The sequence below is a fragment of the Pelophylax lessonae genome (genome assembly GCF_965119305.1).
Source record: "Pelophylax lessonae genome assembly, chromosome: 2".
Classification (NCBI taxonomy): domain Eukaryota; kingdom Metazoa; phylum Chordata; class Amphibia; order Anura; family Ranidae; genus Pelophylax; species Pelophylax lessonae.
The window spans coordinates 725,293,935-725,307,125 of record NC_138769.1 but is presented as its reverse complement, the minus strand read 5'-3'; the positions used below and the strand labels follow the sequence as shown (position 1 = coordinate 725,307,125).

The 13,191-nt window shown below is 46.3% G+C and overlaps 1 protein-coding gene across 1 annotated transcript; it reads left to right on the top strand.

Annotated features, from left to right (window-relative positions):
• Positions 1–1,170: 1,170 nt before the first annotated feature.
• Positions 1,171–1,989, top strand: LOC309546786 (olfactory receptor 6N1-like; the record flags this gene model as incomplete). Its single annotated transcript, XM_082246475.1, has 1 exon — positions 1,171–1,989. One exon carries the CDS (start codon positions 1,171–1,173, stop codon positions 1,987–1,989), a length of 819 nt encoding a protein of 272 aa, XP_082102601.1.
• Between the last annotated feature and the right edge of the window lie 11,202 nt (positions 1,990–13,191).

Here is a 13,191-nt window from a genome sequence, read left to right as displayed (position 1 = left end):
CCCGAGTGCCAAGCGTAAGACAATGGATTACACAGGTCAATTCTTCCTTAATTAGAGAAAAATTAACATATCAGCACAGGAAGGCTCACAAGAAGTTTTTCTTACTTTGGCAACCCTGGCTGGATGACCAACTCTGGCTCCTCCGCAATTGGCAATGAATAGGCTTCTAGAAGGTTGAAATAGGCACATTACGATTGTTGTGGATGGTAATATGCAGTGGAGTGTCCTTCTTCTCCCCTTCTTTTCTTTTCTTTTGTTTCTTCTAACCCTCCCCCCCCCCTCTTATCTGCCATTCCTTTACTCTTACCCCTAACGTTTTCTAATACGTTTCTAACATTTTTTAAAGTTTTATCAAGTTATTGATTATAGCAATGAGCCTGCAGTGAATGTTGATCTGACAAGTATATTGACACTTTGATGAGGTATCTCTTTAGATGGTAAACTTTTTCACTGCTGTAGAAAACAAATGGTATAACTTCAGAGTTTTGGCAAGTATACATGATTTTTTCTGTTGAATATTATACGTTCATTGTACTAATGCATAAAGCAAGAGTTTTGTATTGTTTATGTGACGATTGTACAATGTTCTGGTTACTCAATAAAAGTTTTATTTTTCTTGAAAAAAAAGCAACAAAAGAGTAGAGATGCGTTTTACACCATTACTATGCAAAACTAAGGTCAGTTCAATTTTTAATTCACAATTTCTATTTTCTTGTTTTATTTTTTTTCATGGTTTATCTCTCATTTTAAAAGCTTGTTAAATTACTTTGCACTGCTTCATTCCATTTCTGACACTAATTAGTCCATCAGTGGCAGGTGTAACAGCTGTGGTCCACTGGGAAGACTTGGATGCAGTGACTGCAAACATTTCTAAATCTAGATTGCGAGTGAGGTGACAGCTTTATGAAACCTATAAAAGCCCAACTGAATTCAAGAGAAAAGCAATTTGACGAATGTCGTACTAATATCCACAGGACCTCTATGAATTAAGTTTTTTCCATTTAAAGCATTCAGACTGAATAGAACATTTTAGGAGTCATGAGCTCATCTTTCAAAAATGTCTCTGTAACCAACTTTGTTCTGGTGGGGCTTATTGAGATTGAATCATTTGGATATCTATGTGCTCTTTTGGCTCTTGCATTATTTTCAGTCACATTGTTTATGAGTTCTATGATTGTCTATGTAACCTGGACAGAGAAAAGCTTGCATGAGCCTATGTACATCTTAATATGCATCATGGTTATGAATGTGATGTTTGGGAACGCATCATATTTTCCCAAGCTGGCTATTGATTTGCTGTCTGGATGCTCAACCATCTCACTCACAGGATGTCTCTGTCAGTCTTTCTGTATAGATCTTTATGGAACTTATGAAATATTTACTTTTACGGTAATGGCATATGATCGATATCTGGCTGTAGGCCATCCACTGAGATACCACACTCTGATGACCAACATTACAACTCAAACAATATCACTTGCCATATATATTTTCAATGTGGTGATAGTAACTGTGAATATAATATTGACATTAAGACTAAAGTTTTGTGGGGTAAATATTAACAATGTCTATTGTGAGGCCATGTCTATACAACCGCTTGTTTGTAACGATATTACAATTAACGTCATCTATAGAACGATTTTGACCTTGTTCATTTCCAATGGCTGCTTGCTTGTAATAATGTATTGTTACATAAGAACAGTTGTCATCTGTCTGAAACTTTCTGCAGATTCCTCTCAGAAAGCTATAAATACATTGATGACTCATATATTGGCCTTCTCCATTTATATTATCACCCTCTTGTTCCTTAATTTCAGGTACAGTCTAACCACAGGTTCTATATCAACCAAAGTTGATATTATTATACCTCTGATCGGTACCAGCATAACTACTTCTGCAAACCCTCTAATCTACGGGATAAGGACCAAAGCTCTAAGAGAAAAAATTGTATGCAGCCTGCAAAAAATTGTTGGCAAACCAAAAGAATAAAGTTATTTTTCGTTTTTTTTCAGCAGCAGTCTTACTATTGTAGAGATGTATTATTTTGCTAAATTTCTTTTTACCTTTTGGTGATTTTGTAGGAAATAGATGGCTATAGTCCAATCTGTTGGAAATTGCCTGTTAGTATTCTCTATGCATGGAGTGTACTGTCCCAGTCACTTGCTGCATCCAGTTGTGCCAGAAAAGTGCCATTCTGTGTTATAGGTGTTTAGTTTTGTGTCATTCAGCAGACTTGGGGGAGCCTTATTAGCTGCCTGGGAGGGTATTAAATATTTCAGGCACATGGTTTTCTTTCCTGAGCTTCTGCCTGAGGATGAAGCTATGGTGAGACCTATCTTTCTCCCTTTTCTTTTGGCTTAGGGGTTGGAGTTCTGCAAGGATTTCCCCTACTGGCTGCAAGGGATGTTCTCTTTTGGGCCTAGAGGAAGTCAATTGCAGCTGTCTCCCTCAGAACATCTCTACCTCCAACGCCTCCCCCAGAACACCTCTATCTCTAATGCCTCCCCATTACATTTCTACCTCCAACACCTCTCTCAGAACACCTCTACCTCCAACACCTTCCCAGTACGCTTATACCTCCAACGCCTCCCCCAGAACATCTCTACCTCCATGCCTCCCCCAGAACACCTCTCCTTTTAACGCCTCCCCCAGTATGCTTCTACCTCCAATGCCTCCCCCAGTACACCTTTACCTCCAAAGCCTCCCCCAGAACATCTCTACCTCCAATGCCTCCCCCATCCAGCACATGTACTGCTTCCAATCTCTTCCACCCCTAGTACACCAATCCCATTTCTATTCTCCTGGTGTGTAGCAGCCACGGGTCAGGCATTGGTGCACACTGAGGGTGGACAGAGAGGGTTTTAGCCCACCCACTTTGGGAATGTCTTTCTCAGGCACTCCTTGGCATCTAAGCAGAATCCGGGGAATGTCAAGGAAACATGCCCCGCCCCACTCCTTAGATGTGGCACAGGAGGGAGGTGGAGAGGGTGTTCCTAGGCGGCTCTACAGTACTCCACATTAAAATGTCCACGCTGCGAGCCTGTGTTGGGGGGGGGGGGAGGTTTGAGGCTTGGGCTATACAGTAAGCAGCCTGTACAGCAAAGTGTGTGGCACTGCTCATTCTTGGGACACAGCACAGTTGAGATGGAGTGACACGTGAAAAGACGGGATAGTCCTAAGATGGTTACCTAAGCTGCCTTATGCTGAGGCCGGCCATGGGGGCAGGCAAGGGCAGGGGCTGACTGGCAACTTTAGGCCCAGGGGCAAGTACAAACCAGAGGCCCACGGTGCAGCGACTCGGCCCCCCTCCTACTCTTCCCAGCCTCCTCCTGACCCCCATTCCAGGCTGAAACTCCGCTCCAGGTACTCTCTAATCACTGGCCGAATCAGGGTTCCCCGCCTGGCCAGCAGGAGGCAGTTGGGGGGAGCTGGGACGCTTCGGTTGGAGCTGCCTGGCGAAGGAGAGTCTACAGTGGGGCATGGAACCGGCCTCTGCTCAGACACAGCTTACACCATCCATGCTGGGGGGGGGGGGGGGGGCTGCGTTCTGTCCTTGTCTTCATCCTGCACTCAGTAAGTCAGCAGTGGGGGTTTTTTACTTCGCTTTCTGCTGTAAATGAGCACACCAATATTTCACCTTAACTTTTTCTGAGCTCTGGGTGGTTCCATTCACGCAGAGCTTTCCTGCCCACAGCTTCGAAGAGGTGTGTATTAGGGGAAGCTGGCAGAGGACTTAACAGTTAAGCTCATCCAGCAACGAAAGAGACACTTTGCATTGAATGTATGACATTTGTATTGTTTGGTTCACAAATAATAGTGAGCAGGCTGACTGAAAAATAAAAAGGAATTTCTACACAAATGAGGTGTACGAAGAGAAGTTCTCCCCACTGATCAGTCAGAATACAGATAATTAGCTGCAGCCATTTCTTGAGAAAAGTTTTTCAACAAGGATTTTTTTTAAATGGCCCATCAGAATGAATTAGTTTTGGATCTTTGGGAATTTGCGTTGAACAACATATTTTTCCAGTTCGATAGGAGCAATTACCAACAGATATCAGGTACGTCCATAGGTGCTCTGTGGGCGCCGTCCTACACATGCCTTCATCTGGGCATGTGGGAGGAGACAGCTGTATATAATTTGTCCTATAATGTTTGTGGCCCTTTGTGTACACTAAATTGATGATATTCTGGTGATCTGGAGGGGCCGGGAAGGGGAACTACACGAGTTTATTGATGAATTAAGTCTCAATGACCATAGCATTAAATTGATGTACACTTATGACCGTGTCACGCTTTGTTTCCTGGACCTCCAGTTAACCAAGGTACACAATCACTTGGTAGCCACTACATTTTGTAAACCCACTGCGGCTAATACAATACTACATGCAGATAACTTTCATCCCCTGGCTTTTATCCATGGAATTCCTACAGGTTAATTTCTTTGAATTCAAAGAAACTGTACCAAAGAAATAAGACTTTTACAAGGAAGGACATGAAATACACAATAAAGTTAAGGAAAGGGGCTATAATAACAGAGTCTTGAAAAAAAGCCAAAAAGGAGGCCTCAAGTAGAGACCGTTCTACCCTACTGACAGATAAGGTACTTTGCCCTTCTCAAAAAAAGACCCCCTGGACAGACACATCAAACATAGTATTGTGCCCAATGGAATAAAGTGAGGGAGATTTTGACACAACCGTAGCCTATATTACACCAATGCCCTCTCCTATCAAGGATTGTGGGTGATTTTCCTCACATGTATGCCCGTCGAGTCCCTAATCTATCTGATAGGCTGACTCAATCAGAGTATTTACATTATCAGGGTGATATGTGGCTTTCCTCATCTCCCAGAACATTAGGGATGGTCCAATGTGGCCATTGCCAAAATTGTACGTATGTTGAACAGATATTTTTACCGATGTGGATGGGACAAACATCTATTCCATAAAAAGTCTGATTAATTGTGCTACTATTCAGGTGATCTATAGCATATAGTGCCCATGTACTAAGATGTAAATAGGAAAAAACAAAGCAACAGTTGCGTATCCGTATTGGTGAACACCTTTAGAGACTCCAGGAAGAAAGAACCAGAAAGCCCTCTAGGACAACATTTTCTTCAGTTTAATGAATCAAGCACAACTGGTCTTAAAGTGAAAGGTATTTTGTCTCTTAAACTCAGTAATAGACGTGGTGATTTTGATAGGATTCTCTTAAAGACAGAACATTTTTGGATATATAAATTAAATACCCTTGTGCCCTATGGGTTAAACAGAGAACTGAATCTACAGGTCTTTCTGGATTAATACCTTATTGATAGTCTTGTGTGATATTCATAAAATGAGCTTCTGGTGTTTGGCCCTTTGTCTAATCTTTGTTTCCTTTTTTCTCCCCTTTTTCTTCCATTTTGTTATATCTACCTGCCTATGTTCCACTCTCTGTCCCCTTGTCTATAATCGTATGCATGTGATCTTATGCAATAGCCCCTACTGGGCACACACACTGGGTGTACAATCACACTCGCCAAACATGATTGCTTGGATGTTGAATGTGTAATATTTTGTTAGTTTTTATATTTATAATTTCAGTTAACCATATGCATGCCCACTTTAAGTGTATTTATAAGCTGAGGTAGAATGTGTATTTAAACACGGTCCAGCTAGAGGGGCACTATGTCCTGAAGAAGCTTGTTTTCCAGTGAAATGCGTTGACGTCATGTGGGACTGTTCCAGACGCCATTAACTGCGCTTCTCATTATCCTCACCTATTCAGAGGTGTGTTGCGGGAGAAGCCTAACTTTGGCCGGTGACCATACACAGGGAACCCGGTCTGAAGGCATAGCGGGCTGCGGCTTCACACTAAAGGTGCATTAAGATGGGGGCAGCGGCTTCACACTGAAGGTGCATTAGGATGGGGGCAGCGGCTTCACACTGAAGGTGCATTAGGATGGGGGCAGCGGCTTCACACTGAAGGTGCATTAAGATGGGGGCAGCGGCTTCACACTAAAGGTGCATTAGGATGGGGGCAGCGGCTTCACACTGAAGGTGCATTAAGATGGGTCAACAAAAAAATCCATACATTAATTATGTGAACAAATCACCAGAATGTGGGCGCTGATCGTCGATACAATCCCTACTTGCTGCGGTGTGTGTGTATTGCACTTCCAGGTCATTGCAGCTCCTCCTGTATTCCACTGGGTGGCGGATTCAATAGGAAACACAACTGCAAAGTAAGAGACAAACAGCGCACGCCGACCTCGGATGATAACGTTTTATTTTGACATACAATACACCACTTAATAACTGCACTCACATTTTGTCCTCTCAAGGACAGGCACATCTGCAGCAGCCTACTCTTCCTCTCCCTCCTTGGTGGCCTCCGGTCTGTCCTGTAGTTTGCTGTCTGTTCGGAACACCGCACCAACCCGCTGTTCCATCCACTTTCTGCTCCTGCTCCCCCGCCGAGTGTGTACGTGCAGACCGCAGTCCACCATCAATCAAAGCCGCACTTGCGTGCCTCAGCCTCGGCCAAGGCTGCACTCAGTAATCCACGGATGAATGGAGGGGTATCAGGGGATACAGCTCCGCAGTGTGGTTGCTATTGACTACGCGTTTCGGAGGAGGAGCCTCCTTCTTCAGGTCCCGCCCTTCCTCCTATACTTCCTCCCTATATATACGCACACTCCTGCCCCAATAATTATACATTTAAAGGGCCAGACAAGGAGGTGATACAACCCATTGTGGAGGGGAGGAGCAAAGGACTTATAAGCTACTTTAAAACCACATCATCCAGTATAATGTCAAAAGATGACCATTAATACTACCTACACATGATTAACATCATAAATTAAAAATCAAAATGATTAAATTAAAATAAACCTAACCTCATATACCAATTTGCATTAGATATAACCTACATGATAAAATATAATATAAAAAAAAAAAATTATATACTTAAATATATGGAAATAATACACACACACATATATATATATATATATATATATATATATATATATATATATATATATATATATATATATATATAGAGAGAGAGAGAGAGAGAGAGAGAGAAACTACCACAATGTAATAAATATATCTGAATATACACTTACACTATAACCATATTTATGTAATACAAAAAGTTAAAATGTATAAAATAGTTTTTAGAAAATATATATATTGCAACACCAAGGTATGATGGTATCATAAAAATGGGGGTATTTAATGGATACTACGGATAGAACGGTCAAATGATAGTATTGACCTCCAGTTCCTCGTTCAGCCCCCCAGGGGACATAGAGCCGAGCGAGAATATCCAGAGGGTCTCTTGCCTACACAGTCTAGAGAACCTTTCCCCCTAAGTATGGCTTCAATGCAAAATAACTCGAGGCCTTTGGTGCAACCACCATGCACTTTACAAAAATGCCTGGGTACACTGTGCTTATCCTTCTTCTGCTCTATATAGCGACGGTGTTCTCCGAATCTAGTGCGCATGGCCCGGACTGTCCTCCCTATATAGAGCAGACCACAGGGACACCTCAGGCCATATACCACAAACTGGGTACTGCAGCTAATAAATTGTTGTTTCTTGAAGGAACGACCTTCTTTAGAGGAAAAACGACTTTTCCCATGTTCCATAAAAGAACAGGCCATACACCTGCTCTGCTTGCACCTGTATGACCCTACCATATTTAGAAACATAGGGATACTAACAACTCTATCCATACGCTTTTTGTTTTTGACTTTACTGGGTGCAACCATACTCTTAATATTGTTGGCACGTCTAAACACAATCTTGGGTTTCTTGGGGAGCACTCTGCTTAAAGCTGAGTCTTGCTCCAAGATGGGCCAATGCTTTTGAATTGCCCTCTTAACTCCCTTAGCGGTATCCCGAGCGTGACTCGGGGTAGATTTTCCATGCTACTATCGGTATGCCCGAGTCACGCTCGGGGTAGATGTGCAGAGCCTGCAGCTGGGCTCCTTACCTTCTCCTGGCGATCCAGCGATGATCTCCCATTGCTGTGATCACCGCCGAGATCCCCGCCGCTCGTCCGTCGGTCTGATGACTTCATGGTTCCGTTCCCTGCAGTAGCAATGGTGCATGGGAGCAGAACTGGGAGGGAAATTCAAAAGTTGCACAAAACACACACACATAAAAAGGAGGTGATACAATGTAATCTGAAATTATATATATATGAGGCTCCACCTCCGAAACGCGTAGTCAATAGCAACCACACTGCCGAGCTGTATCCCCTGATACCCCTCATACTGAAGGTGTTTTAAGATGGGGGCAGCGGCTTCACACTAAAGGTGCATTAAAATGGGGCAGCGGCTTCACACTAAAGGTGCATTAAAATGGGGCAGAGGCTTCACACTAAAGGCACATTAAGATGGTGGAAGAGGCTTTACACTAAAGGGGCATTAGGATGGGGGCAGAGGCTTCACACTGAAGGTGCATTAGGACGGAACATCCGGATGCACTGGGGACTGTATACAGGTAACTTGGTCATGTGAAGGCATAGCATGCAGCGGGCAGCGGCTTCACACTAAAGGTGCATTAAGATGGGGGCAGCGGCTCCACACTGAAGGTGCATTAGGATGGGGGCAGCGGCTCCACACTGAAGGTGCATTAGGATGGGGGCAGAGGCTTCACACTAAAGGCACATTAAGATGGTGGAAGAGGCTTTACACTAAAGGGGCATTAGGATGGGGGCAGAGGCTTCACACTGAAGGTGCATTAGGACGGAACATCCGGATGCACTGGGGACTGTATACAGGTAACTTGGTCATGTGAAGGCATAGCATGCAGCGGGCAGCGGCTTCACACTAAAGGTGCATTAAGATGGGGGCAGCGGCTCCACACTGAAGGTGCATTAGGATGGGGGCAGCGGCTCCACACTGAAGGTGCATTAGGATGGGGGCAGAGGCTTCACACTAAAAGTGCATTAGGACGGGACATCCGGATGTACAGGGGACTACTGTATACAGGTAACTTGGTCATGTGAAGGCATAGCATGCAGCGGGCATCGGCTTCACACTAAAGGTGCATTAAGATGGGGGTAGCGGCTCCACACTGAAGGTGCATTAGGATGGGGGCAGCGGCTCCACACTGAAGGTGCATTAGGATGGGGGCAGAGGCTTCACACTAAAAGTGCATTAGGACGGGACATCCAGATGTACTGGGGACCAGTAATGGAAGTAACTGCGTTTAAGTAAATGGCGTTACTTAACACAGTTACTTTAGAGGGTAACGAGTAATCTAACTGATTACTCGTCCCCTAAAGGTAATGCCGTTAAAATTACTTCGGCCGCGTTACCGCAATTACATCTACCGCCATTAGATGGCAGTAGTGTAATTCCTCTTCTCCTCTATGACCAAGGCCGGCGTTGTCCGCAGCACTGGCCTCAGTCGATGAGAGAGAGAGGCAGCAGCACAGGCCTGGAGGAGGAGGACGGAGCCAGACAGACCCCAGTGTGCCTGGGCAGGCCACACACCCCCACCAGCAGCCAGCCACCACCACCACCACCAGCAACCAGGCACCACCACCACCAGCAGCCAGCCAACACCACCAGCAGCCAGCCACCACCACCAGCAGCCAGCCACTACCATCAGCAGCCAGCCACTACCACCACCAGCAGCCAGCCACCACCACCACCACCAGCAGCCAGTCACCACCACCACCACCAGCCAAGCCACCACCACCAGCAGTCAGCCACCACCACCACCAGCAGCCAGGCACCACCACCAGCAGCCAGCCACTACCACCACTAGCAGCCAGCCACCACCACCAGCAGCCAGCCACCACCACCAGCCAGCCACCACCACCAGCCAGGCAGCACTGCAGCAGCAGCAGCACAACAGGTACCAAAAAACAAAAAAAAACCACAGACAGTCAAGACAGGAGGACTCGGAACTCAGACCTCCACAGTGCGCCACACCAGCCACAACCACCACCACCTACCCACCCTATACACCCACTGACCCCAGTGTGCCTGGGTAAGCCACACACCCCCACCAGCAGCCAGCCACCACCACCACCAGCAACAAGCCACCACCACCACCAGCAGCCAGCCAACACCACCAGCAGCCAGCCAACACCACCAGCAGCCAGCCACCACCACCAGCAGCCAGCCACTACCATCAGCAGCTAGCCACCACCACCACCAGCAGCCAAGCCACCACCGCCAGCAGTCAACCACCACCACCACCAGCAGCCAGGCACCACCACCAGCAGCCAGCCACTACCACCACTAGCAGCCAGCCACCACCACCAGCAGCCAGCCACCACCACCAGCCAGCCACCACCACCAGCCAGCCACCACCACCAGCCAGGCAGCACTGCAGCAGCAGCAGCACAACAGGTACCAAAAACAAAAAAAAACCACAGACAGTTAAGACAGGAGGACTCGGAACTCAGACCTCCACAGTGCGCCACACCAGCCACAACCACCACCACCTACCCACCCTATACACCCACTGACCCCAGTGTGCCTGGGTAAGCCACACACCCCCACCAGCAGCCAGCCACCACCACCACCAGCAACCAGCCACCACCAGCAGCCAGCCAACACCACCAGCAGCCAGCCACCACCACCAGCAGCCAGCCACTACCATCAGCAGCTAGCCACTACCACCACCAGCAGCCAGCCACCACCACCACCACCAGCAGCCAGCCAGCACCACCACCAGTAGCCAGCCACCACCACCACCAGCAGCCAAGCCACCACCACCAGCAGTCAGCCACCACCACCACCACCAGCAGCCAGCCACCACCACCAGCAGCCAGCCACTACCACCACCAGCAGCCAGCCACCACCACCAGCAGCCAGCCACCACCACCAGCCAGGCAGCACTGCAGCAGCAGCAGCACAACAGGTACCAAAAAAAAAAAAAAAAAACACAGACAGTCAAGACAGGACTCAGACCTCCACAGTGCGCCACACCAGCCAAAACCACCACCACCTACCCACCCTATACACCCACTGACCCCTATATAAACCTACCCACCCACCCTATACACCCTCTGACCCCTATGTACACCTACCCACCCACCCTATACACCCACTGACCCCCAAATACACCTACCCACCCACCCTATACACCAGCAGTGTACCACGCAGCTACCACAGTGCCACTCTCAGCAAATACCATTCAGGTACCACTCACCACATACCACGCAGGTACCACTAACCAAATACCACGCATACAAGGGGCATATAAGTTATTTGAAATATTTGATTTTTTTTTAAAGTAACACAATAGTTACTTTCCCTGGTAATTGGTTACTTTTTTACTGATGTAACTCAGTCACTAACTCAGTTACTTTTTGGGAGAAATAACTATAACTAATTACTTTTTTTAAGTTACATGACCAACACTGCTGGGGACCTGGAACCAGGTTTGATGCACATATGATTTTTGTTACTTTGCTGGGCTGTTGAGATCAGTCGTCTGTGCTTGGATCACTAGGTCTGCCCACGGAGTGGAGATATTGAATCAGGATTGCTATGTTATGAACTCCTGCTTACCACTTTGAGTGATTCCTCTGCTCCTTGCTAACTATTGCTGTGCTCTGCTGAGCTAGAAAAGGAAAAAGGTGCCTCTGAGTGCAGCTAGGGATACTTTATTGCACACACGAACTTAGCAAACCTACAAGGTAAAAAGCATGTATCGTCATGGCTCGGGTCTCTTCCTAATCCTGCGACTCGTCCTTCCTATGGCTTTCAAGCAGCAGAGAGATGACACGGATGGAGGAGCCCAATCAGGAGCGATGGATTATTCCAAGGCTGCGGTGGAATGCATTCCTCGCCCATGGACCGCACCGGGCGTAATGACTTCAGGGGGGTGGCAACGCGTTTCAGAGCATGTGCAGTAGTGCTCCTTCGTCAGACCGAACTGCTTCTACCAAATTGCAGAGCTGCCCTCAGTGCTAGCGTGGTGCATTTGCATGGTAGTGGAAGTCCATCTATTTTCCTTTTCCTTCTTCCCTCATCAAGATTAAGCTGGAGGACTGTTTTTCCTAGCAGAAGCGCCCAACAAATTTTCCTTTAAGTGCTCCTTACTGCTATATTCTGCATATCTCCTACTGCCACTTACCTGTTACCTCTGCTACAGTTGTTCTGATGATTTGATGATTTGATGAATTCACACAACCAATGATTAACTCTGCTATTTCCACATTCTGGTGAACCACATAGGACAATTCATTTAGTGGATCCAACAGCTTAGCTAAGCATATACCTATTTGCCATCTTCATTATAAGGCTATGTCCTATATTTGCCATTGGCTTTTTCATTAGGCAATTTTTTTTAGTGTTGATTTGCCCTCATGATTATGGCATCCACATTCATCTGCAGCATTTATAGATAGTGTTGAGCGAACACGGACTGTATTATTCGTGTTCGTACCGAATAATTGGATTTTTTTTACCCGAACACGGACACGGACACTTTACTGTATGTTCGGGTAAAAATCCGTGTTCGGTCGTTTTATTTCCGGGTTTTGCATGCTTTGGCGCTCTTTTCATGGCGGGCTTTCAACAGCCAATCAACAATCGTTTAACTGGTGTGCCTTAAGCCATCCCAGCCATGCCTGCAAATGTCTTAGTAGCTGTGATTGGCCGTCTGAAGCATGTGACCAAGTCTTTATAAGTTCGAGGCAGCCGCCGCAGCAGCGTCATTCTGCTGCTTAGCTAAGGGACAGAGCACACATCAATGTGCTGGCTGCTGATTAGGGAAAGATAGGCAGGAAAAAACCATTTGTGTCCGGATAGAATTGAGGGACAGGTCGGAGTGTTTAGGCAGGGCGAGTTGTAGGCATTTTAGGGATAGAGTCTGCTGAATTATAGGGTCAGTGTCTTCTACAAACTACAATCGATATTGCTGTGTGGGGGGTGGGGTGAATCTGCACTCAATCCTGATCTACGATCTCTTCTCAATCCTGTTAGGGACAGAGTCTGCTGAATTTTAGGGAAACTGTGTTCTACAAACTACAATCGATATTGCTGTGTGGTGTGGGATTGGAGATAGGCAGGTGTCAGTGATCCACATCCATTTTTCTGTGTGTGAGCTGCAGTGAACACAATCTTTTTGGGCTGCAGTGAACACAATCTTTTTGGGCTGCAGTGAACACAATCTTTTTGGGCTGCAGTGAACACAATCTTTTTGGGCTGCAGTGAACACAATCTTTTTGG